Below are 26,376 nucleotides of genomic sequence, written 5' to 3'. Positions count from 1 at the left end.
TAAATTATTTTTTAGTATTTTCGTATTAGATTATGTGATGGCTTGAGTTTAAGTTTTGCACATGACCTTCAAAATCTTAGGACCGGTCCTACAACAAATATGTTAGAAATAGAAAATTGATTTTATAACAACCTAAGAATAACTCCACTCAAATACTCTCGTTTTAGCCCGTTGCGTCATATTAGTGTTCATGTCAAGTAATGGTAAACCCTATCCTACTAACTTCTGTCATTTTAAAGTAGTCGAAATTAATTTGAAAAGGCTCCTATGATCTAAACTAGTAGTACTGCATTTGGCCATATAGCTAATGCAAAATGAAGTATTGAGATGGATTGTAGCAATATTATGTTGGGTAACAATTTCGCACACTTTGAGAAAAGATTTTAAGAACTACAAAACGAGAAAGAATAATGTAAGGGAGGGCTACTGCGGTACGGGCCAAGAACACTCCGACTGGGGCCTTATCACTGAATATTCTCCAGAAACTGGGGAAAATAAACAAAAAAATGAAGAAAAACACCTTGAAACAAACCCACACAATTCCTCCATTACTTTAATAGTTTACATAAATCCTAATTATTATGATGCAATTAATAATATACACAGATAACATATGTCCCTGGCATTCAATCAAACCCACCCAACACAATTCCTCCACTCCATCACTTTACTAATTCACAACAGATACCAGAAACTAGAACCATTGTGGTTTCTTCTTCTTCTCCATCTCCTTTCTCTTGAAATATGCTTGTGATGGCCATGATAACTAAAGCATGATATTCAGTAAGGAGGTGGTTTCTCATTTTCTTTTTAGAGCAAAAGTAGAATTCACCACCAGCAATATGAAAAAGACTGCAGCGACAAACGAAGCCACAAGAGCCCCACTAAGCGCCTGGCAGAAGTCATTATATTGCATACAAATAGCAAGCCAGTTGGAGTTCAAGTTCCCATTATGAGCCAAGTATACGATTGCAGAAGAAGCGCCAGCTGCAGACATAACTAGAGCAACCATAACCTGCACATCATTTAACAAAAAATTTGGTATCCATTTTTTACCTCTTTCTCAAGACCAAGCAAGCAATGTTTTCAGCAAGTCAATCTTTATCCAACAAGCAAGAGAAAAGCCCTAAACCCTAGTATTTATATATGTAATTTGTTAGTCAAATGGCTTTATATTAGCTTACTGTGTCAAGGAAAACAAGTAGTAGCCTTGGCCCTATTGCATGAGGTCGAACGATGCAGACTATCGAGAAGGGCAAGGAGAAGGCTATGTATCCAACAGCCACTGCATTTGCAGCCACAAAAAACCTGCATATTTATTAATGAAACCATCACTGCTCTTAAATTAATTAAACCCACATAATATTTGTTAATCAGAAGTTTGCATACGTGAAAGTTGGAAGATCATTGTACTGAGCATGGAACTGGAAGAACTGTGTGAAGAAGGGAAGAATCTGTTCAGTATTCCCTGCAATGTAAGCAGCAGCAAGAGCAGCTGAACCTGCGCCGAGCCTCAGCACGATGTCTATAATTGCCAGACCTTTCTTTCCTCTGATATTCCGGATTTTGGTAGCTTTTGTGGTAACTACAACAGGCGGAGGAGGTGGAGGAGGAGCACCTTCAACAGCCTTTCCTTTGGCATCATAATTGGCCTTGGCATCACTACTCATTGCCACCTCATCACTCTTTTTTGAGTCCATATTAGAATGTAGAATGTGAGAGGTTTCTGTGATCAGGTTATTGAGAGGGCTTGGGATAGACTGTATTTGTGCAAAGGGATGCTGGGATATACGGGTTTTATATAGGGATATGATATGAGAGGAGAGATTTATAGTTAATGGGTTAGTTAATTTTGTTCTTTGTTTTAATGCATACATCATAAAACGCATGTATAGAGGAACAGGAGTTGTTGCCAAAAGCTCACTTGCTCCACCTATGCAACATCATGGGCAAATGTGAATGGAAGTGCAAGTGTTATGTAAGAGATGGTGTTTAATTATGTACAACCTATGCATTAAGTTTATGTATGACAATGATATGAGTATAATCTGCACTTAATTAGTATATAATAATTGGTTTGGGTGATGGATCAGATTAGTGGTGGGATTTAGTCAGCAATGAGATCACGAAATAATTTACACATAACGTAATTATAAGCTTGATGCTAAGATTTCCTTGAGTTAATTTAGTTCACATGGTATATATTCAGAAACACTAGAGGAGCTGTACCATTCTAGGTCTTTGAAAAAAGCACATCCACCAAGCTAAGTAGACCAAACACTAGTAAATAGTAGGCGGTTTCTTTCTGTAGTTTTCGAATTTTCAGTTCTTTTACTCCTTCCCTTACTAAATTTTCTCTAATTTTCAATTCTTATATTACTTTCCCAATAAACAAAAAGAAAATTTGAGGATTTATTTTGAACAATTTTCAAATGTTGCTGGTTGTATAATTGTAGTACATTTAAGAACTGAGTGCACCTCGCTAACGGTAGTTTTGACTTGCAGACTAATTATTTTAAGTTCGAACTTTCATGACATCTTGGTAGTATGTGTGTGAGAAACCATTCTCCTCCTTGTAGTTTAGAGTATCACTTGTATTCAAATAAGAACTAGGTGCACCTCTATTGTGAATACTTGAGTGTACTCTATAGAATTACCCAAAATATTTTTATTGGTACTACTTTAAGTTTTGAATTTCACAATTGTAAGACTCTGGTTCTCGAGGGCTCTGTTCTTTCTCCTCCCTTGAACTCCAATTACTAGTGAACTTTAAGTCCAACGTTCAGGTTCAAGTACAAACTGGCTCTTGAAGGACGATTTGATAAAATTCTAATCAACCAAAGTAAAAAAACATTAAAACAAGTTCTAGTTAGTCAAATTAATTAAGTTAATCCACTAACTATCTCATACTTGGGTGTTATGTTGCTCGATTAAGCTTGCCTTGTCCACCAAACAACGCTAAAGTCTTCGAACACAACTCCAGACAAACACAATTCTGATCATACTAATTTCAAATCAATTAGGAAACGAAATGTAAGATAAAAGAGGAGATTAACGTAACATCTTTTTGGGAAATTTTATGTTGCTACCCTGTCAATATTAACTATTAATAATCTGGGACCTTATTTAAAGGTATGGTAACGATCTCATAACAATCTACTACAGAATTGCCCTAAGTAACTGGAAATATAAAAAAAAAATCTAGTAAACCACTTTAAATTACAAATGAATTGTTTTCAGAATAAAGACCCAACCTTAAAAAAATAAAAGCTCGCCCCTCAAATTTACAAGCCGCACAATTATAGATAGCCTTTATTCTACACATCTCAAGACCCCAAAAAGGGCAAAAATCAAAATATACGAGCTACCACAGCCTTTAGCTGTCATTCCTATACGTGCTATCAGGAAAACCTAATTTGTAATGGGTGTACCTTTTAACATAAGATTTGAATGTGTTTACAAGAAGCAATGATTATCAATTCACTTCCTATGGCCGCAATCTCCATCCACGCTCAGCAAGTGCTTTATGCACTCGACTCGCTGCTTCTGCAGTGTCATTAAGTGGAGGGTAACTCCAGCTCTCTGAAATCTGTCAAAATTTGAATAAAGCAACGAGATAATAAGACAGAGAAAAAAGAAGTAAGATTCAGACCAATATAAATATTCATTCTGTAAAGATGGCGATCAAAAGAAAGTAAGAATATGGTTAGAATAAGGGTAAGTAAAAGAATGAGTTTTAAAGCAAATTCCAAGCACGAATATTTAACTTATCATTATAAACAAACTAAAATGTACACATTTGTGATGCCACCAAGAAAACTAGAAGAGTAAGAACCTTTAACACTATAAGGGCCCATAAACCTCATGAAACTATTAAAGAATCAAACAGAACCCATCCAAAGAGAGAAAAAACACATTTACGAGCAAATAGTTACCTACAACTGAATACAAAGTAACATTTAATTAGAAGAAAACATCTGAATTTTCATGCATATAAATATGGATTCATCAAGAAATGTTAGTTTAAAAAATAATCGGCAGAAGTTCTAGGTGAGCAAGGGCCAATTAAAAGGGTCAAAACTGCGATCTGAAGGGATATCAACATAACCTCTCCCCCTTGTTTTTCTGTCTCTTTTATTTCCCAACACTGTCTGTCAGTTTGTCTATCAGAGTGGACAGAAAATGATGAAAAGAACAATTCAATCCTAAAAAGGGCATCCTTCTACAATCAGATGACCCTTGTATAGGAAGAGTAAAAGAAACAGATTAATTTTTACTTACATTCTCAGAGCCTGTAAATGGTCGAACTACTCCTCTCTCTTTGAGTGATTTATGGAACTCTGAGAACTTCCATGTACAACGCTCAGCTCCCATAATATAGGCAGGCTTCCTGAAAATATGGACAGATAGAATTAATCTACTTAAATACAAAATAATGTTAAAGAAAATATGCCCTAAATCGTCAATTACAGATGTAACTTCCTTAATCTTACCCAGTGCTGCAAACCTCACTTATCATACTGACAGAATCTGCAGTGACAACAAAAGCATCGGCCCAGGCTAGATGACCCATGTGTGGGTTTGGCTCTGGCAATCATATCAGTACAACATAAAAACCCTAAATCATTTCAACGATAAATTTGACCTGAAAAAAAAAAAATTTCACATGATACCTTGACCATCCCAGATGTAAACTTTTGGGTTATCTCCAAGCTCTTTTGTTATGACATTAGATACCTGTGGACAAGCAAAAGGGAAACAATGAGTGCCAGCCATAGTAATACAAATTTTTCTAACAAAATGTTTTCTGTAGCAATACTTTTTCAGGCGTCCTATTAGAGAAACATATTCTGATGCTTCCACAGCTTGCAAGAACACTATGCAGATTGGTTGTCAATTGCTTTGCAAGGTCAGCACCATAACGACAATTTCCTATTAAAGAGGAAAAAAAAACAAAATAAATCCTTAACTAGAATAAATGGACCATTCCAAACAACAATAACAAAGTAGGATGAGAAAAATTATTCCAAACATTCTAGAACATTAAGAAAATGAATGATCTAATATTCCTCAAACGAATGAGGTCTATATTGACTCTTAATCACATACGTGCAATGGAAATCTCTGTAACATAAAAGATAAACATCTTAAGCTTTCCTAAATGTCCTTTAACAGGTCATAATGATTTGAACTTGAGATTCAAACAAATTCCAGAAAAAGGAGAGCTATAAAATAATTCTTGCATTATCCTTCGAAGTACAAATTTGGAGTGAGCCGGTGAAAATAAAATGAAAGGAAAAAAGTATGCCACACAACATAAGTCACTCCCTATGTCAAGGAATGCATTTTGCTAAATAAGTCGCAACCTCTGCTAACTGAAACAATTTCTTTCTGGGAGGACAGCCACTCACTAACGCATCAATTAGTACACAAATATGTTTTGTTAGGGACTTGTAAACTCTTATGTGTCTATTGGTTTATAAACTACTATATCTTATCAAATTAGTTGATGAACGAAAAGGCAAAAAGAAATTAACACGTATTTAAAAAGAAATTCTAAGAAAATTGTACCACATGTGAAGTGATACTATACTGTGTAATGTAGAAAGTGAAACATCGCCCAAGTAGTGTAGACCACTTTTTTTTCCCTTCACTATTCTGTTGCCCAACTAATATTGTTATTTGGTCTTTGGCATCCAGTGGATATTGCCTGGTTTGTTGGCCTTGCTGTGGGGTGTTGGCAAGGCTGCTCTTGTCACAAAATTGGGGCATTTATTTTGCAATCTACTCCAGATAGTATTCCCTTTGGAAGGAGAGGACTAGATGGAGTTTTTAGGACAACAAAGATCTTGTTGTATAGTTAAAGAAAGAAGTTTTGCCTTCTCTGACTGGTCCAATACTAGAAATATGGGTAGCAGGGGTACTTATATAAAGTTCATGGATTCACTACACTTGTGACATATACTCTGTGTATCCTGGGCTCTTTTTCTGGTATTTTCTCATTAGTACAAGCGATTGATAGAAAAAAAAAAAAATTAGAAGAGAGAAGAAAACATCACAGCCAAACGCTAATTTTTTTAATAGCATTCCAAAGAGCTTAATCTAACCTAACATGAAGGAGGTATTTGGATTCAAAAACAGCATAATAGCAATCATCATGTAGTTGGTCAAATAATTAAATGCCAATCCTGTAAAACATCAAGCAAGAAAGATTCAGTGTATAACAAAAGATTACCTGTAGGGCCACCAATGTTCACCACAAGTATGGGCTTCGGAAGAGTTGCAAACTCATCACGCCATGCACTAGCTGCGTTTCGAAGTGCAGTAGCATCAATTTGATGTAAAGCTCCAGTAGTGAGGACCTGATTTTATAAGTTTTTAGTTATCATAGCTTTTGGGAGGAGGGGGCAGGGGAAGGGAATTATAATAGCATAAAGCTTCAAAGTGCAGGGAGCAGTTGATATTTAAGTAAGGTTAAAGCTTCTCAAATCTGCAGTGCAAATAATTAGGTCTTCATACATACCACATGCCTGTCAGGAGGTTCACGAGGAGTTAACCACCTATGAATAAATTGAGGAACCTGCTTTTGTGCTTCACGAGTCAAAGGATAATAATCGTGTTTAGGGGTAATCACCAAGTCAAACCTATTTAGATGCAACCTGGGATGTTGTATCTGCAAATGGAAAAAGGCGGGTCAATCAAATACTTAAACACATTTTGTGGTATTCCAATGACAAGGCAACAAATGACCGCAGCCACAAAAGAGATCTCCATAGTTAAGATGCTGAAACTTATGAACCTAGTCACAAAGTAAAAGTCATTTGGCAAGCCAGCAAATGATTCCATAACTGTATCCAATAGGCTCCCACTCCAAAGATCTCTCTAACCTTAGCACTTAATGAAGATAAAATTGTGTACTTTAAACAATAAAACCATATAAACCGCTATGTATGCTTCCCAAACATGATAGTTTCAAACTCCCTAAGTCCTCATTGCCAAACAGATGAGTAAAACCATAATAAACTAATAAAAATTGATAATGGAAGAGGAAAAGCATTTGAAGAAAGAGAAACTACCACGGATTAGCATAGAGGCATTGTCTTAAATAAAAAAGGATGGCACAATGTTAGAGTGGATATTTTATGCTAGGCTGGAGGTATTATTGTAATCTCCTATTTTTGTAGAATAACCTTATCATATAAATTCATTATTTAGGTGACAGGGCTGTTAATCATCAGACCCAAAACCTTTTTTTTCTTAAATCTCTCTCTCATACTTCCCCTTTCACTCTAATATATAGTTGAATATCATGATATGATTTTGTTCTAATCATGGGAGCTGTCTTGAAGTAGCTTTTTGACAGATTTTTAGCCAACAAGTCAAGATTTGGTGTTGATTTTGGTTATACGGCTTCTCCCTGACTGAGAATGCAAGTTTTTTTTGTTGTTGCTCTATGTTTGCTTTCCTCCTAGTGGAGCATATATACTGCTGTTTCTGTTCTTGTGGAGCATGGTAAAGCCAAGAAAACTATGGGAAAGGGAAAAGGAAATGTCCAATGGCATATAATGGACCAATAACAAGGCTGTTATGTGTTAAAAAAGAAGAACAACATTTACTCTATTCCAATCAAAATTTACCACAAAATAAAACTGTACGGAGTAAAAATAAAAACTATCTCAAGTTGACCTAAACTCAAGCAAAACATGTAGGAAATTATTAATGTTAAAGGATATTGTGAACATACAGCATCACAATAAATGTAAACACTGACATATTCATTTATCGTTATCTCCGCATCTACAACTAAACCATGTCATATAATATAGGTTCATAGTTCAAAGTAATTTCAGAACAGAATATATAGTTAACTGCAAACTGATAAAGCCAGGTCCCATTGACAAACCTGAACAACAAAAACGGTATCCGATGCTAGTCGTTTAATAGAACTTGCAACAGAAATGGTATCCCTGCCTGAAGCTACCACCAATATAGGTCCATCCCTAAATAATAAATAAAAGAAGAAGAAAAGAATAAGTACCAAATATGAAACAGGGATCAAGTTAAGCACCAGATTCTAAATTTTAAGAAGCAAAACCCATTCTGGTTATTGAGCATGTTTGTTTCCTGAATACACTCTTTGGATACCCAGAAATCACCCAAACCTGCTTCACAGACTCAGTTCGAAACTGGGGCTCCCTACCAAACCCTACATTCTTTGGGAGGGTGGAAACTCAAGCAAATAGCTAGATAGGTGCCTTATGGAATCGAATCCCAGACCACGTCGGAGGAAACCACAGGCCTAACCACTCAACTAACCCATGTCTCTTTACCGAATACACAATTTAGGAAAGCAATCAAAGAAAGCACTTCTTATATCTGTAAAAATACAAGAAAAATGAAATTTACGTTTCAAAAGTCTGACGAGCCATTGTCACAATCTGCTGGACATCAGCTTCTAAAACACATTTCAAGCCCGCACTTCCACCATTTTCTGTAGGTAAAGGCAAAGTTTTCCGCCCTCGATATATCAATAAAACACAGATCTGCCTTATGATGTAATCTAACTTCTTGTGAAGAGAAACCGGGAGCCAGTGAAGCCATTCATTCATTCCCCCCTTTGGCCTTGTAACCCGCTGCATGGCATTGTCAATTTAAAAGATAAACAACATCAAAAGGTACACATGTAAGTAAAACTGCAGCTGAAAGGCTAGTAAAACACTGATGTTAAGACCATATCCCCAGAAAATGATTGGTTATAATACAGTAGTGCTCAAATCACATGATTTATATAAAGCATGATTTTATGATGTTGTTGCTTAATGTAATTAGGGCAGAATCCCGTACATAATATAAAGACCGGAAGAAAAAAAAGGAAAAAAAAAAACTGAATCGTGATAGTTCAGCCATTTACATCACAAAGGGATATATAGTTAACATGTATGCGTGAGTTTAAAAATTAAACTATAAAAAACTTATAGGGAAAACGAACCCTCAAACACATATTGGAAGCAATAATTTCTTTACTGCAAGCAAAGGACTGTAACAAGCAATAACAATGTGGTGGTCACTCAAGGTTGCTCAGGCCACCATCTTCGATGAAGACACCAATATATCAAAAACCACCTAATCGTTCATATTAAGTATTCTTTTCACAACTGAGAAATAAATGATCAACAAAGCAAAGCCACAAAATCCTCTACCAATGACCATTGGAAATCCCATACATCTTGAAAGACAACAGTCTTTCGAAAACTGTACATTGGTTCATACCAATTCTAGTTGGACTTGATAATGAAATCAACCTTAACTAAACTAGTTTAATGTTAAATGTCTAAAATTTAGCTCTATGGTGATATTTTGCTAGAGTTATCAAAGGATGATACTTCAGTGCTAAGTTGCTAACACCCTCATACTCATGTCATGTACATTAAGGCACTAGAAATCACATATTTAGGTTTATAAGTGATATGATTTCTATATAGAAATTATAAAGGAAACTTTGCTATGAAGCCAACCATTCTTTTCTTTGTTTATATGCTCTTGAACTTAAAACTGAAGCCGCTTAAAGAAAATTTAGTTAATAGGTAGTTTAATCTTCACAATTATAATCATAGTTTGAAGAAAACAAAAGGATTAAACCCGTTATTAAGTGAAATCAAGTAATTAACTTACATATAACACATGCTTATCAGCGAGGCCGAGAGCACGAACCAAGCCGATGCTCTGATTCTCCGAACCCGGGAAGCCGTTGCCAATCACAACGGCGCGCCTAACGACGCCGTATACGCCACCTTCGAAGATTTCCGGCGTGCCCAGTTTGGGACTGGGCGGCTCCGGAAGTTGTATGGGCCTCATGGAACTTGAGATTTTGGATCTTCAATTCGAAACTTGATGCCAAGGGGCGAGCAAAGTTGAGGGTTAGAGGAACGAATCTGTGAGAACCGCGAAGGATGGTGGAATAGAGACGGTAGTTAATTTTACTCGACTGGCCTGCCTCTGTCTACTCTTTGGTTGCCCAGAAAGTCACCCAGCAGAACAAGGCAATTCTGTGACGCCTTTCTTCTTGTGGTTGGGCCTTATGAGGTGTTACAGGAGGTAGAGCCCAACTCAGGATTCATATCATCATCCATATACAATTCTCTACAATTATACGTCGTCTAGAGTTTTCGTATTCAAACTGTGCAAATCTTTTAGGTTGACCCAACAAGTAAATATCAATTTCACCCTACCAAAACCCTGCAATTAAATTTTTGGGAGGTTTGGTTTAAACTCAATAGGGAATTTATTATTGTGGTAAATAGTAACCTAATTTCAATGCCTAAAAAATAAGATATAATTTACAATAATATAATTGAAAAATTTTAGAATTACACACATTGTCAATCCTTCTAAGTCAATCACACTATGCCCAAGGACGGAACTAGAATTTTATATTTCGGGAGGCCAAAACATCAACACAAAGTTTAGTTATATGTTTTTATTGGCCTATTGAGTAAACTATTACCAACAAGTGTACTAAATTGAAATGAGTGATTTTTTTTCATAAATGTAGTATGATTTTACTACTATATTCATATTGGAATACAATTTTAACAAGTAATGATTTGTGGTGAGGGGTCATAGGCTTAAGCATAGCAATTTTTCTTTACATTTGTTACAACACCCAATATATATATACATTCAGAGGAGTTAAATAAAAGTTTTTAAAAAAGGAGTTAAGTAAATTGTGGGGCCAAGGCCATCCCTGGCCTTAACACAACTCTGTCTCTGATTATGCCACATGTTTAGGGATGACAATTTTTCCTGTGCATTAAGGTCTTTCGGGGATTCGACCCTAATGGGTTGGGTATGAAGGACAAAAAATGGGTACGAGGAATTTTTTGGGTATGGTGTTTGGGGAGGGATGGGGATGGTATTTTAATCCCCAACCTGAACTCTCTCCATTCAGAATATATATATATATATATATATATTATAGTATATATAAATATGCTATTAAAGTGATTATACCAACTAAGTTTTATATTTTCTATTATATTATATTTATATAATTTATACAAGTCTTAAGCCACACTACCTATTTATTTAGTTAACTTCTAGTTCATATATAAACATTCTTATATTGTGCCTTAATACTTTTTCTTTTTAAACAGAGTGGTTATATATTGATTTTTTCTTTTGTAATAGGGCTGGTCGGGGAACCCATTCCCTAACGAATGTGGGGATGGAGAATCCCCGATATGAATATTGCGGGTATGAAGGCGGGGATGGGGGAAAAAAGCTTAACGGGGATGGGGATGGAAATGGCATACCCACCCTCGATTCGACCCATTGCCATCTTTACACATGTTCACCTCCTGCCATGCCGATTGCTGCCCACTTGTTGCCGATCACCACTAGCCATGGCCTATCTCCTGTGAGTTGCTGCCGCTGCTTCCCATTGCTGGACATCCACTGCCTTTGCCTCCCATCGCCAGGGATCTGGCACCATAGCCCTTTATTCACCTTCAATCCTTTTACTAAAATAGTTCATCATTATAAGAAGGAAACCTTGTTCAGCAATTGTTGTTTCCCTTGTTCAGCAGTTTGGTACCTTGAGTTGTCATCCTCTTGCTGCTTTAGTTCAGAGCTGTTGTGTTCTTATGAGGCGTATTGGTAACTGTCACCTTACTCATGTTTATAGAGAAATGAATGTAGCAGCTGATCGTATGGCTAACTGGAGCTTTAACTTGAATTTGGGGGTTAGCTATTTGGATGAGGCCCCTTCTTGGGTTAGCTCTTCTTTGGAGGATGATTATTAGGAGTTGTTAGGGCTCGCTTGATCTGTACTAGTTAGTTGTTGTTTCTTTTTGGGGTTTGTCCCCCCTATTTCATCCCAAACAAAAAAAATTTTTGTTGCAAGTTTCTTGTGTGTGGAGGGTGGAGGGTGGGGGTGGCCAAGTAGGGGTGGTGGTTGGGAGCGGAGGATGGGGTGAGCTGGGTTGGGATTTCTTTAAAATTTTTATTTTTATTTTCTAAATATTTTAGGTTTTAATAAACGTCAAAAATAAAAATAAAACCTTAAAACAATAAATCACGTGGAAGGCATGTGATTTTTGGACAAAAAAGTGGATGAAATTTGAAAATTTTGATGATAAGGGCTAAATTGACTATCAAATTGAGTTCGAGTGCTAAATTGGCTGAAAAATAATAATAAAATGGGTTAAGTTCGATTAGGGTAATAGTTTAGAGGACAAAACAACACTTTACCCTAAAAATTTATATATTTACCTGGAAAAAGATCTTGAATTGTGATGACTAACCAAAAGTCACCAGAACATATCTTACATTTATTTTATGCATTGAAATGTTAGATATAATATTGTTTTGCTTCAAGTGCTAGATTACCTATCATTTTAACGAAGGGTACAGCAGACTTTGTAAGAAGTTCAACTCTAGATGAAACAGAGGCATTGCCAAACAGAGATAAACTGAAAAAGGCAAGCTCTGTTGGGGACAACCTTGATGAAAGATATCCGTTCAAGTAATACGGATCCAAGTCAAAGAAAGCATCAAAGAACCTTCGAGTCTCATTCAGATCAAGCTTCAACAAAGTCTCCATCCCAAAAGAGTAAAACTCCCTAACACATCTCCTCTCAATTGGCCACAATCCCTTCCACACTCTATCATAAAGTGGCTGCCCTCGGATCATTGGGGTCGAGCCAAGGCACTGCACAATGGCCTCGGCTAGCACCGGGGCTAGGGCCATGGCCGACGCCACCATGTACCCGGCTGAAGGATTGACAAGCCCGGAAGTTCCTCCCATAGCCATCACCTCTTGAGACATCCGAGGAAGAGGGCCTCCCATTGGGATCAAACACTTCTCAGCCTCCAAAACCCTCTTCACTCTAATTCCCAAATGCCTTAGCCTTGCAACCATTCTCTTCTTCACCTCCTCATAAGACAGCACTGGCCTACCAACCAATGAAGTTTCCATCAAATATATTAGGCTTGAATCAAATGGCATGGCAAAGAGAAAAGTTGGAAATCTTGAATTTCTAGTGAGCATTGAAGGCTCATTTCTGAGATGTGAGTCTCTCCAATCCAACTGAACAACCTTATCCAAGTCAAAAGGGTGAAAATCCACTTCAGCCAAAATGCCATGGCCAGTCTGATACCCATGGTTCCTTGGTTTGTCATACTCCATGAAAGTGCTTGCAAACCCACTAGCATCAACAATTAGGCTTGCCTTGAGTTCATTGCCATCGTCACAGAATATCGAAGATTCAAACTCTTGGTGCTCAATTTTCAAAACCTTGGCCTTATGAAACTTGACATCATTAGAGAGGCACCTCTCCATTAGCAAAGTCTTGAATTTCTTCCTGCTAATTCGACCGAAAGGGCGGTCTATATACTTGACATTGTCTTCATCAATATAAAAGCAAGACCTAGGCCATGTTTTTTCTAAGCAACTCTCAAGCTGCAAGCTCTCAAACTCATCAACCCAAACGCCATAGGTATTTGGCCACAAAGATTGCGGTGAAGGATCAACACAACATACCTTAATGCCATGCTGTGACACTTGCTCTGCAAGGCGAAGCCCGGCAGGGCCAGTGCCGATGATGATCACGTCTGAGGAGGACCTAGTAGATGTGTCGAACTGGGGGATGTCGAAATCTAAGAATTCAGGTTTTGCCTCCGGTTTTAAATCAAGAAAATTTCCACGTTCGCTGCTCTGGGCTTTGAAAGGAGTATTTCTTGAAGATGTGCCACAGGTTCTTGGAAATGAAAATGGAGGATTGAATGAATGAAAAAATTGGCAGCTCTGGGTTGCTGGTGGTGGTGAAAATAGCCTCATAAGAGTACCCATTAGAGAGTTTATTAGAGAGATGAACCAGTAGAAATGAATTCTAAAATACTGTTATTTATAAGGAAATGAGACTTTTTTATGTGTTTGTTGGGGATACTTTTGAGCAAAACGTACATATAACAAAACAATCTTGATAAACTTTTATAAGACATTTCCTAAAGCAGATTAGTAAAACAATTTAGTTAAAAAATAACATGTGTTCGTTAAGCTGTTAATTTCTTAAATACATATTACTTTTTTTATTGGATTGTTTTGTCACGTGGCACGAACAACTTTTATCCATTTATTTTGAAGCAAATTGTCCAAAATACTTTTTACCAATTCCTTTTCTATAGATCGTTTCCTTAACCATATTGCTTTTGTTTTGGGCGCTTATTCATGCAAATTTATCCCAAAGATTGCTCAAGTAGTCTTCTTCAATGATGGCCCTTGAAAGTCAAATTTAGCCTTCGAAAAAAAACAATCTACTCTTGTGGTGATCGCGATAACTTATCCACATGCCCATACTTAAAATACAAAAAAAACAATTTGTCCCATGCCCTGCTCTGCTCATGGTCAAATTAAATAATAAATATGAGCGGGCAGCGGCCAGATTGATCAAAACTCCACATGCAATTGGTCTACCGAATTTCATACTTATAATATCACGACTTCACATAATATCAATGAAATTATTGAGTGCATGCATATGATTTCGTGTTTCATTATTGAAATGAATTGCATTATATTTGGTATAGGGCCACGGCCACCGATAACAACAAGAATAAAATATAAAAAATCAATGTTTTTAGTATAGCCGCCAGATAGCGAAAGTGTTAGGTGTCTAGTCTTTATAGCGTGCAGTCATGTTTGAAAGACTATAGTGTAACGAGGTCATTTTCAAGTTCATATTTATTTTTTGAAATTATAAAATTTGTGAAAAATCTATAATTTATTTGTTACTTAAATCGTTTTTGATGGTTGGTATATGGTGTTCTTACTTCGAGTTTGAAGTAACATGTCAATAATCTGTCGACACGTTCGAGGTTCACTATTTTTCTAAGTACAGACCTTTTACTCAAATTGTTTCTTTTTGACAGGAATCAATAAAAAAAATCCGGGGGCGGTTCATGAATTTGGAATAAATTTATGGGTTAAGAAGTTGGAGTAAAGAGTTGTTGTTGAAAAATCTAAAACTGGAAAGAAATTTTATAATTTTTATGAAAATTGAATAATAGTGTAAACTAAATAGAATCATGATTTAAAGGTATCCATTAAACACAGTCTAAAAAAAATATACCCCTTTTAAAAATCATCCCCGTCAGAGAAAAAAATAAAAAATTCAGCCAAATCAGCCGCTTAATTGACATCATCAAAATTTCATTTTCATCGGAGAGACTATGTTTGTCTTCACATTATTTGTTCCAACGAAATTTTTATTTATTTTATATAATTTTTGCAGGGAGGTATTTTCATTATGTTCCCAGGTCCGTAAATAAAGGTATTTTAAGCAGAAAAAAGATAAGCAAAAACCTAATAAAGAAAAACACATTAGGTTCTGCACAGAAGTCGATCTCCACAGTAAAATTGGATTCAAGGGTAATAACATTTTGATCTTGAATCGGAATTAGGTTTTGTCAATGGCGATCAAGGCTTGATCTTGAATCAAACAGGACCACGAGTAGCGTCACCTAGTGCTTATCTTTGTCTTTGAGTATTAATTTGACACCACTGGTGGAGGTTGCTTTCTTTCTCTATGAGATGATTTTCTTTGAGCTTTGAGAAGCCCTTCAAATAGAGGTTACTTATATGTTGTCCACATAGCATCCATTGATCCGTTGACATGACATCGGTTTAGCGATTACGTAAATAAATGAGTCCACCAAGTGTTACGTGGATAAACAACGGTTGACTTGACGGTTAGACTAGAGGGGGTCAATGCTGTAATGATGTCCAACATTATGGTTGTTTTTGTTAAGAGTGTTGCTAAACGAACTCTAAAATTAACTGAGTACACCCTATGATCTAAGTATACCATAATATTTTAATCAAAATGTGAAATTAACTAAGTACACTCTATTTAACTACCAAAAATACCCCTGGTACACCCTAATTCACTTTATCACAAACACCAAACCCACCTTGCTGCCAAACTTGCTGCTTAACCCACCAACGCCGCTGAGGTTGATTCAATCAAACAATTGTGGGAGAACAGGCAGGACCTTAGGGTGCGGCTTCTATTACTGCATCTACCAGATCCATTATAAACCAAGGAGTACAGCCAAGGGCTGCACTCGGCCCCAATTCTCAATGCCCTGGGTTTATACCATGAGTTTATAGCCATTGACTTAATATAGCCTTCACGAAGTTTATAATAGAAACAGGCATCCTTGATAAGTAGGCATCCTTACTGCAAGATTGAATATTAGTTGTAAAAATGAGAAGCAAAAGGAAAAAACCATTCCTTAATGTGGCTAGAGAGGAGAGGAGAGGATTGATGAGAGCGATTTTGTAAAAGCTCAGTAAATATCATATCATCTTACCTTGATTTTAATATTCATTTTCGAGCATTTAGACAGGGAAGGTTGAATATAGTGTACTTATTAAAATTATTTGTTTCACAATTCAATATATCCTTTTTAGTCATTTTATATTAGGGTAAATTAGTAATTCAATAAATACTTTGGTAATAGGGTGTACTTAGTTAATTTTAGGGTTCGTTTAGCAGCACTCTTTTGTTAATCTTTAAAAGATAAATGACCAAACTCACATGGTTACAAAGCCTAATTGACCCAATGTTTTGTTATTCGTTTTGTTGTTCCAGCACCCACACCACACCATCTCCTCCAACTCAAGAAAACCTCTCAATTTGTCCACCAACTCAGAGGCCACCCAAACTCCAACTTCTCCACCACCAAATAAAATCAACTCACTCACGAAGTCAACTACATATTTGAAAAACCTTTCACACCAACTCATCAGCCATTTCCAGGTCCTCCACCCCTTCACCCCCTTCCATAACCACTGAAATTCCATGGTAAATCTCCTTCATCTCCAGTAGTAAGGTTTGCTTTTGAAACCATCAAAGTTTGTGTGTTGCTGCAATGTTTCCTTCATATTCAGTTTCTCTTAAACGGAAATCATGGTTGTGTTGCTATTTTAACAAGTTTTTGGGGCAATGAATACGTAGCAGGTCAAAATTTCTCAATTGGGGTGCGAAAGCAAACATACAAATAGTTATTTCGTGGAGAATGCTGTTGCATTAAATTTTTCGGTACCGCTATACTTTAGAAGCTTAAGCAGATTCAGGACCACTAGTAGATGTACTAGAAACGCACTCCCTTGCGTGCCGTCACGTTTTACACACCAGAAACAGATACCTAAGGGAATATGAGATGTAAACAGAAAACTAAGGGAATGTGAGATGAGGTTCTAATCCAATCATTTAACAAGGAGCACTTCAACCTAGAGCTCTAATATTCTGGTAAAGTATACTGTATAAGGAATGGACCAATGTGTATAGTCCAAGCTAACAACACGAACAACATTACAAAATGAAACAAAAAGCAATTGTTTCCAAGTGTTACAGTATTATGCAGCTTCAAGTGCTAGATTACCCATCAGTTTAACCAAAGGCAAGGGACACTTTGTAACAATATCGAACCTAGATGGGAAAGAGGCACGGCCAAACAGCGATAAACTCAACAAAGCAAGCTCTCTAAGGGACAACCTTGAGGAGAGAAACCCGTGCCAGTAATAAGGATCCAAGTCAAAGAAAGCATCAAAGAACCTTCTACTCCCATCCAGATCAAGCTTTAACAAAGTCTCCATACCAAAAGAGTAAAACTCCCGTACACATCTCCTTTCAATTGGCCACAAGCCATTCCATGCTTTATGATAAAGTGGCTGCCCTCTAATCATTCGGGTTGAGCCAAGGCACTCTGCAATGGCCTCAGCCAATATCGGGGCTAGAGCCATGGTCCGAGCCACCATGTACCCAGTTGAAGGGTGGACGACCCCAGAAGTCCCTCCAATTGCCATCACACTTTGGGGGATCCGGGGAAGAGGGCCTCCCATTGGGATCAAACACTTCTCATCTTCAATTATCCTCTTCACCCTAATTCCCAAATGCCTTAGCCTCGCAACCATTCGTTTCTTAACCTCTATATAAGATAACACTGGCCTACTAACAAGTGAAGTTTCTTCTAAGAATACCAAGTTTGAATCAAATGGCATAGCGTAGAGAAACGTCGGAAATTTAGAATTACTAGTACGCAAATAAGGTTCATTTCCAAGATGGGAATTTCTCCAATCCATCAGAAGCATCTTATCCAAATCAAAGGGGTGTTCTTCCACTTCAGCCAAAATACCATGAGCAATCTGATACCCATGGTTCCTTGGCTTCTCATACTCTATAAAACTGCTAGCAAACCCACTAGCATCAACAACCAAGCTTGCCTTGAGCTCATTCCCATCGTCACACAAAATCGAAGACTCAAACTCTTGGTGCTGAATTTTCCACACCTTGGCCCTGTGAAATTGAACCCCATTGGAGAGACATCTCTCCAATAACAGAGTCTTGAGTTTCTTCCTACTGACTCTACCATAAGGACGGTCCAAATACTTGGTCTTATTGTCATCAACATGAACGCAAGCCATAGGCCATGTTTTGTCTAAGCAATTTTCAAGGTTCAAGCTTTCAAACTCATCGACCCAGACACCATAGTTATTTGGCCACATAGAAAGGGGTGAAGGATCAACACAACATACCTTAATGCCATAGCTTGAAACCTGCTCTGCAAGACGAAGCCCAGCAGGGCCTGTGCCGATTATAATCACGTCCAAGCGAGAACGGCTTGATGGGTCGAATTTGGGGAGGTCGAAATCGAAGAACTCGGGTTTTGATTCGGGTTTCAAGTCAAGGAAATTGCCAAACTTGCTGCTTTGGATTTTGGAGAAAGATTTTCTTGAAGATGGGTGATGGGTTTTTGGAATAGAAAATGGAGAGTTTGATGAATCAGAGAAATTGAATTGACTAGCTTTTGCTGCTGGTGGAGGTGAAAACGGCCTGAAAAGGGTGGCCATTAGAGAGAGAGAGGTACAAAGTCGAAGGGAAGTGGAAAGTCGTTATTAATAGAAGAACAGCCGAAGGGGATACCGACAGAATGGAATCTGAAACTCCTTGCTAACAAAATTATTCCTTTTTTATCATTATTTTTTTTAGAAAGCAAAATTATTCTTAGGTGGTGATTTTCCCACTCACCTTTTATCCATCTATATTCTCTTTTGTTTTTTAATACTTTTTACTATAAGATAAAAGGGAGTTTAAGTGAACAAAAGAGGAGTGAGAATATATAATTTTAAAAAAATAGTGTAAGTGGATAAAAAGGGAGTGGAAAAATCAAGGACATATCATATTTTCATGGACCTTGGCTAGGGCAAAACAAATAGTCATGTCATTGGTCCAATATTTTTTTTTTAGGTCTGTTGATGCGAAAAAGTGGTTTAGTACGTATTTCGTCAACTTAGTTAAATTATCCCTTCGGTAGGTGACTGTCCTCGGTAAGTGATCTACTTCGGAGGGGCAAGTACCTACAAAAGGACACATTCGGTAAATCCTTGGGGTACCGGTGCGGTACCGGCCGAAGGCTCTCCGATGCTTAAGTAAGTACAGATTTAGTAAAGTTAACTGACAGATCAATGGATAGCGTACCGTTAGTTCTGATCCCCTCCTTTTGGGGATATGGGTCTCCTTATATAGACCTTAGGAGGTGTGCACTGTGCTCATATTTCCGATGTGGGACTCTGGACATGGATTGTGAGCATGACACGTGTCTGATGGTAAAAGGGCCAAGATAGATGGCTTCGGTAGGGAGCATGCCGAAGGGGTTCTGTGATCAGTATCGATCCTGTCCACGTGTTCGGTGGTAATAGGCCGTTCATTTCGGTATAAACAGTAGTCCCCCAAGTTCTCTTCCGAAGGTCCTTCGGAAGGGAATTTAGTTCTCTATGGCAGCTTGGAGGTTACCCTGCCGTTCGGTATGCTCGTTTGGGGGGAGGGAAGACGCTTGCGTCGGTCCTTTCGGAAAGTATCGTTCGGGAAAAATTGACCTGGGACCCGAGGGGTCGTCGATGTTGAGAGGCAAGTGGGCAGAGAGACGCTTCGTCTTCCGTGCCTGGCGCGCAGTTAGTGGCGCCATTCGTCGGGTGACGCGTGGCCAGCAAAAACACGCATGACGGTGCATTAATGAGCCGTTTAGTCTTCCGAGGCATACCGTTACACCTCGCTCCCTATAAATAGAGGTGGCTCCGGGTGTAAGGCTCACTTTGCAATTGTGAGATTGACGCGAGAGCTCTGCGCAGGCGACTTCCGAAGAGAGTGAACGGCAACAAAGGCGATTTTTCACAACGGTTCTCGGCACACAGGGCGATTTCCAACGAGACTGCACGGCAACCCAATCATCCCACACTACTCAAGGTAAGATACCGTTCGGTACCCCCTGAATTTTTTCTTTATTATACGTCTGTCCATGGCATAGGCTAGCCGATCGTTAAGTAGGATTTTCCTTCGGTAGTCTAGTGGCCATAGGTAGCGATGTAGGTATCGGTAGGGTAGTTTGTGGCACGAGCCTTAGCTTTCCTTTCTTTATTTTGTAGATGTCCAATAGCGAGTCACCGTTCGGCAGTGAGCCCAACGCTTTCGATGAGGAGTTGTCCTCGGGCTGGGATACGTCCAGCGAGGCCGTGAGCCTCGGTGCCGAGGGCGGAGAAGACTCCGATGCCGAGTTATTCGGTGAGGAGGTGAACTCCGCTCCCACCCATGGCATCGGCAAGGGGCTTATGACCGGGCAACCGCTACCCTTGGCCGTAGTGTACAAGGACGGTACCTGTGTCGGGCCGTTCGAGCACCAGCCTGAGGCCTCCACCTCTGGTCGTAGTGAGGGCACTGCCGGTCCCTCTCGGCCGAGGGTGACCATCGTCCACCGAGGACCGCCTAGGATACCGGTGGGTGTGCCCCAGAAGACTCTGTTCGGGGTCGACTACCTGGAGCCCAATAAGATCACCGAACGGGAGTTGGAGAGGATTATGGCCGAATACCTCATCCCTGATTCGGTAAGGATGAGGATTCCGAGCCCGGTTGAGTCCCTCAGCGACCCAGCGAACGGCGAGATGACCTTCTTCACCGACGTCCTTCTGCAAGGGGTTCGGTTGCCGTTGCAACCTGCCGTGCAGAGGATCCTTGCGCAGATCGGGTACGCTCCGGGCCAGTACAACCCTAACTTATGGGTGGCCTTGATGGGGGTGATCGCTGCATTCGGGATTGCCGAGGAGGGGGAGCCTTCCTATGAGCAGTTCTCCTACTTGTACAGTGTCACCAAGTCCAAGAGCGCCGATCACGGCGGCTGGGTTCAGGCAAACTGCCTGAAGGCTTCCTAGCGGGGGCATTTCATTAGCTCGGTGCCGACTTCCCAGAAGTCATGGAGGAATCGGCGGGTGTTGCTCTCTGGCAATTGGGAGTCGCCATCGGGAACACCCCCTAGCTTCCCGGTCCCCACGATATTCCAGACTGCCGGTAGGTTTTCGGACTACCGATCGGTAGACTGGCTTCTCTTCTTTCTTTTCGTATTTTATTAATTTTTCTTTGTTTGACAGGCAAACTCAAGCAGCCGAGCCCCAAGCTGAGCGAGATCCGGCAGCTTGACAGAGTGAGGTTGAGAATACCCGCTGCCGAGCGAGTTTATCCGCGCTTCCTCTTCACCGACAACCTCATCAGAGCCGGCCTCGTCGACCCTGCCGAGAGTAAGTAGATCTTTCTTCCTCTTTTTGTTTTGTTTTTCGTTTGTTGCCTTTGCTTGCCGACTGACCGAATATTTTTGGCCAGTGACGGACGCTAGGAAGGCTGCCGAGGCTAAGAAGATGAACGAGTCCTCCAGGAGGCGCCTGATGATGGGCCTGGAGGGCAAGAAGAAGAGAAAACAGCCCGAGGCAGCTTCCGTTCGGCAGCCGGTGCCGGATCCGGAGGACCAGACCCTCGCGGATCGCCTTCGGCAGCTTGATGCCGAGGCCGTTCCGAGGCACACTGCCAATGAAGCCGCTGCGCCGAGGCATCGGGACGCCGAGGCTGCCACCTCCAAGGCTGCTGGCAAGCGACCGGAGACGGTCGATCTGGAGGCCGAGCCGGTCCCCAAGCGCCCTCGCCAACCGGAGGTTCCCAGGGCCGTCCTTTCGGTGGAGGACGAGGACGGTCCTTCTGAGGCTGTCACCATCTCCTGCCCGGCGAAAACCGTCCAGTTCGTCAACCATATGATCATCGGCTCTCAGATGGAGCTGCCGGAGATCGACGAACTACCGAAGAAGTTTCTTCGGGAGGAGGCGGGACGCGCCTTCCGGCTTCAGGCCTCGGTAAGACTGTATTTCTTCTTTCGTCCTTTTATTTTTATTTTTTTAAAGTGGGGCACGCTTCTGACCTTCTTTGTTTTGTGCAGGCATCCATGGACATGTGGCTCTGCGTCAAGCGGGCCATCGCTGCTGCCGAGCGCGCCAAGAAGGCGTACGAGGACGGCAGGTCCAAGGTTGCCGAGGCTGGCAAAGCGCTCTAGGAGCACGCTCACCTGGTCAAGGAGAAAGAATCTGCCGAACGGCAGGTGGAGGAGATGAAGGGACTTCTGGAGGCGGCGTTGGAGGCAACGAAGGATGCCGAGGCTTCCAAAGACGCGGTGCAGGCGGCTTTGGAGGAGTCGGAGCGAGCGAAGACAGCGGCGCAGGTGGCCTTGGAGGAATCAGAACGGGCCAAGGCTGCGGAGATCGAGGCTGCGGTTCAGTCAGCTATCCGGGGGTACCGTTCGTTGTCCGAGTTCTCTATCCTTCTGGATAAGGAAGTGGGCTCGGAGATGGCGGACCTGTTGTACCGATTCAAGCGGTACAACCCTGGGCAAAAGCTGAACTTGAACTTCATCGCCGACCCTCCCCCCCTACCGGAAGGGATAACTGAGGAAATGATCGAGGAGTATGAGGGGGAGGATGCCGCCGAAGGCTCCGGGTCCGCCGAGGCTGCTGCTGGTGACGAAGCCTGAGGGCCTCTTTAGATTTGTTTGTAAATTTAGATTTAAGCTTTTATGTATTCAGAACACATTGGTGCCGAGTGCATCCTTAATTTAAAAGTTGATTTACTGCTTTTATTTACTTTTGTTTGATCGATCTGAACCATTTTTTTAAATTGCCGATCGTACTTATCGCCGAAAGGCTCCGTATGGACAAGTTCCGATGGAATCTGTAGGGTAACAATTTCGAAAATATTTATTGCCGTAGGCTAATAAAGATGCCGTAGAACGTTATCTTGCCTATATTGGCAGCCGTAGGCTAGTAGAGTAATTTTAACAAGAGTTTCTGAAGTAATAGTGCCGAAGGCTTTCTATTAATCTCTGCCGAAAGGCATTTACAATTTTGTCCTACCGTAGGCTAGGTTATTTGAAATAGTACTTGAGATGTTCCACGTTCCAAGGATGACCGAGGGTCTTGCCGTTGGAGTCCCTTAGGCGGTAGGTTCCCGATCGAAGGATACCGATGATCTCATAAGGTCCTTCCCAGGAAGGTCCGAGGGTTCCTTCCGTGGCATCCTTAGTTGCTAGGGACACCTTCCTCATGATCCAATCACCGATTCGGAACGAGCGGTGTCTGACTCTGGAGTCGTAATACCGAGAGACACGTTGCTTGTAGGCTTCGTTCCGAAGGTTGGCATGTGCCCGGTGCTCTTCAAGAAGGTTGAGGCTTAGAGAAAGTGCTTCTTCATTTGGCTTCGGTGCGAAGGTTTCCGTTCGGTAGGAAGGTTCGCCAATTTCCACCAGCACAACGGCTTCCGAACCGAAAGCCAAAGAGAAAGGGGTCTCTCCCGTGGACGTTTGGTAGGAGGTCCGAATGGCCCAGAGCGCTTTGTGAAGCTTTTCTGGCCAGGCTCCTTTGGCTTTGTCCAGCTGCCGTTTCAGCAGTTTCTTGATGATTTTGTTTATTGCTTCTACCTGACCGTTTGACTGGGGATGGGCCGATGATGCGAAAAATAAGTTGATTTTCAGGCGGGTGCAAAATTGCCTGAAGAGTTCCGAATCGAACTGCCTGCCGTTGTCGGTAATGATTGCATACGGGATACCGAAACGGCAACAAATGTGAGTCCAGACGAAGTCTTCTACTCTTGCTGCCGTTATGGTTGCCAGAGGTTCGGCCTCCACGCATTTGGTGAAGTAGTCAACGGCAACCACAGCGTATTTCACCTGGCTTTTACCTTGCGGCATCGGACCGATCAGGTCTAGTCCCCATTGTGCGAAAGGCCAAGGACTCACGATCGGTGTCAGGAGTTCGGCGGGGATATGCTGTATGTTACCGAAGCGCTGACATTTATCACATTTCTTCACTAGCGAACTAGCGTCCTGGTGCATGGTCGGCCAAAAGTATTCCTGCCGAAAGGCTTTGTGTGCGAGTGACCGGGACCCGGAATGGTCGCCGCACACACCATTGTGGATCTCCCGAAGGATGTAGCCCCCCTGTTCTATCGTAAGGCATTTGAGATATGGAGTTGTGTAGCCACGTTTGTAAAGGACGTCGTTGATGACGGTATACCTTGCCGATCGGTACCTAAGCTTTCGGGCCTGGGCCTTGTCTTCTGGAAGGGTGCCGTTAGCCAGGTACGAGTAGATAGGAGACATCCACGTATCTTCGTACCGTACGGTACATATTTCGGAGGCTACCGTGCTCGGTTGGGCAAGAATTTCCACCGGCACCTTTCTTCCGATTTTATCATTGATTGCCGAAGCTAGCCGTGCCAACGCATCGGCATGGCTGTTTTCGCTTCTGGGGATCTGCTTGATTTCGTAGGCTCGGAAGCTTTGGAGCAGCTGGTGGGTAGACGAAAGGTAGGCGTTCATGGAGGCGTCTCTGGCCGAGAAGTCTGCCGTTACCTGGTTCACAATGAGCTGGGAGTCACTGTGAATCCTGATTTGTTTTGCATTCATGCTCTTGGCTAACCGAAGGCCGGCCAAGAGAGCCTCATATTCTGCTTCATTGTTGGAGGTTAAGAAGTTGAATCGGAGGGCGTACTCGATCTTGAGTCCCTCCGGTGTTGTCAGTACCAAGCCTGCTCCGCACCCTTGTTGGTTTGCCGAGCCGTCGACGTGCAGAATCCATACGGGATTTGAGGCGTCGAACCGTTCGGCGTCTACTTCCATCGGCGTTCCGGTTTCGATAACTAGCTCGGGTATTTCCTGTGCCGTTGATGGGGTGAGCTCAAAGATGAAATCGGCAATGGCTTGACCCTTTTCGGCGGGCCTTGGCATGAATTGTATATCGAATTCTCCGAGTTCAATCACCCACTTGATCAATCGGCCAGAAGTCTCTGGTTTTTGGAGCACTTGACGAAGCGGTTGGTTAGTCAGGACTTTGATCCCGTGTGCTTGGAAGTATGGCCGAAGTCTTCGTGCCGAGACCACAAAGGCTAGTGCAAGCTGCTCCAATGGGGGATATCGAAGTTCAGCGCTCTGGAGTGCCTTACTGACATAGAAAATCGGTAGCTCTGCCCTCTCTGGTTTTCGGATCAATACCGAACTGACGGCAGTGCTAGATACCGAAAGGTATAGATAGAGAGTCTCCCCAGGTAGTGGTTTTGACAGAAGGGGTGCTTTGCCCATGTAGTCCTTTAAGTCTTGAAACGCTTTATCACATTCGGCAGTCCATATGATAGTCCGTTTGCCCCCTTTCAAGGCTTTAAAGAACGGTACGCATTTGTCGGTAGCCTTCGATATGAAGCGAGTCAAGGCCGCCACGCGTCCGGTAAGGCTTTGAATGTCATTTGTCGTCTTTGGCTTCTCCATGTCGATGATGGCCTTTATTTTTTCGGGATTTGCTTCGATACCCATGTGACTAATCATGAATCCGAGGAATTTCCCGGAAGATACACCGAAGGCGCATTTCATCGGGTTTAGCCTCATCCGGTAGTCTTTCAGTATGCCGAACATGATTGAAAAATTGTGCAGGTACTCTTCGGCAGTTCTGCTTTTTACCAACATGTCGTCGACGTAGACCTCCATGATGCTGCCGATGTATTTGGCGAAGATTCTGTTGACAAGCCTCTGATACGTTGCCCCCGCGTTCTTCAAGCCGAACGGCATGACATTGTAACAGTACAACCCTCTGTCTGTAATGAAGGCGGTGTGCTCGCTGTCGGGAGGGTGCATGAAAATCTGGTTGTATCATGAATAGGCGTCCATGAAGCTGAGCAGTTCGTGTCCGGCGGTGGCGTCCACGAGCTGGTCTATCCGTGGCAACGGAAAGTTGTCCTTCGGACAGGCCTTGTTCAGATCGGTATAGTCTTGGCACATTCGCCACTCGCCTGTACCCTTCCGGACCATGATCGAATTTGCCAGCCATACCGGGTACGTAACCTCCCTGATGAAGTCGATGGTTTGAAGTTTGTCGACTTCTGTGCGCATGGCTTCGTACCGTTCGGCATCATACGAACGGCGCTTCTGTCTTACAGGCTTGTAGGCAGGGGAAATGCTGAG

At 41.4% G+C, this 26,376-nt stretch overlaps 5 protein-coding genes across 5 annotated transcripts; all 5 read right to left on the bottom strand.

Moving 5' to 3' along the window:
• Positions 522–1,932, bottom strand: LOC18774363 (casparian strip membrane protein 2). Its single transcript, XM_007206741.2, has 3 exons — positions 1,390–1,932; positions 1,185–1,308; positions 522–1,015 (listed from the first exon to the last, which is right to left on the bottom strand). Exons 1-3 carry the CDS (start codon positions 1,887–1,889, stop codon positions 800–802), a joined length of 840 nt encoding a protein of 279 aa, XP_007206803.2. The 5' UTR covers positions 1,890–1,932; the 3' UTR covers positions 522–799.
• On the bottom strand, positions 3,070–10,093 carry LOC18774015 (mitochondrial fission protein ELM1). The gene is made up of 10 exons (XM_007207410.2): positions 9,673–10,093; positions 8,407–8,633; positions 7,904–8,000; positions 6,524–6,673; positions 6,236–6,362; positions 4,820–4,932; positions 4,674–4,737; positions 4,494–4,587; positions 4,282–4,390; positions 3,070–3,589 (listed from the first exon to the last, which is right to left on the bottom strand). Exons 1-10 carry the CDS (start codon positions 9,853–9,855, stop codon positions 3,488–3,490), a joined length of 1,266 nt encoding a protein of 421 aa, XP_007207472.1. The 5' UTR covers positions 9,856–10,093; the 3' UTR covers positions 3,070–3,487.
• LOC18772100 (capsanthin/capsorubin synthase, chromoplastic) lies at positions 12,245–14,028 on the bottom strand. Its single transcript, XM_007207039.2, has one exon. The coding sequence runs from the start codon at positions 13,847–13,849 to the stop codon at positions 12,350–12,352; it is 1,500 nt and encodes a 499-aa protein (XP_007207101.2). The 5' UTR covers positions 13,850–14,028; the 3' UTR covers positions 12,245–12,349.
• On the bottom strand, positions 17,249–19,005 carry LOC18775332 (capsanthin/capsorubin synthase, chromoplastic). Its single transcript, XM_007205040.2, has one exon. The coding sequence runs from the start codon at positions 18,911–18,913 to the stop codon at positions 17,420–17,422; it is 1,494 nt and encodes a 497-aa protein (XP_007205102.1). The 5' UTR covers positions 18,914–19,005; the 3' UTR covers positions 17,249–17,419.
• On the bottom strand, positions 23,293–25,983 carry LOC109949605. The gene has a single exon (XM_020565679.1). It carries the CDS (start codon positions 25,981–25,983, stop codon positions 23,293–23,295), a length of 2,691 nt encoding a protein of 896 aa, XP_020421268.1.

This window comes from Prunus persica, chromosome G6 (genome assembly GCF_000346465.2).
Source record: "Prunus persica cultivar Lovell chromosome G6, Prunus_persica_NCBIv2, whole genome shotgun sequence".
In the NCBI taxonomy this organism is placed as follows: domain Eukaryota; kingdom Viridiplantae; phylum Streptophyta; class Magnoliopsida; order Rosales; family Rosaceae; genus Prunus; species Prunus persica.
This window is presented reverse-complemented; position numbering and strand designations above follow the sequence as displayed.

What these genes read in the sequence shown, in the direction of transcription:
- LOC109949605 (XM_020565679.1), bottom strand. Translation starts at nt 25,983, where the DNA reads ATGCCGTTCGGCTTGAAGAACGCGGGGGCAACGTATCAGAGGCTTGTC.
- LOC18774363 (XM_007206741.2), bottom strand. Translation starts at nt 1,889, where the DNA reads ATGCGTTTTATGATGTATGCATTAAAACAAAGAACAAAATTAACTAAC. An exon ending in AATGATCTTCCAACTTTCAC is followed by an intron (nt 1,309 to 1,389) that starts GTATGCAAACTT and finishes ATAAATATGCAG; the next exon opens with GTTTTTTGTGGCTGCAAATG. An exon ending in TACTTGTTTTCCTTGACACA is followed by an intron (nt 1,016 to 1,184) that starts GTAAGCTAATAT and finishes AATGATGTGCAG; the next exon opens with GTTATGGTTGCTCTAGTTAT.
- LOC18774015 (XM_007207410.2), bottom strand. Translation starts at nt 9,855, where the DNA reads ATGAGGCCCATACAACTTCCGGAGCCGCCCAGTCCCAAACTGGGCACG. An exon ending in ATACCGTTTTTGTTGTTCAG is followed by an intron (nt 6,674 to 7,903) that starts GTTTGTCAATGG and finishes TTCCATTTGCAG; the next exon opens with ATACAACATCCCAGGTTGCA. An exon ending in CTAATAGGACGCCTGAAAAA is followed by an intron (nt 4,738 to 4,819) that starts GTATTGCTACAG and finishes GCTTGTCCACAG; the next exon opens with GTATCTAATGTCATAACAAA.
- LOC18772100 (XM_007207039.2), bottom strand. Translation starts at nt 13,849, where the DNA reads ATGGGTACTCTTATGAGGCTATTTTCACCACCACCAGCAACCCAGAGC.
- LOC18775332 (XM_007205040.2), bottom strand. Translation starts at nt 18,913, where the DNA reads ATGGCCACCCTTTTCAGGCCGTTTTCACCTCCACCAGCAGCAAAAGCT.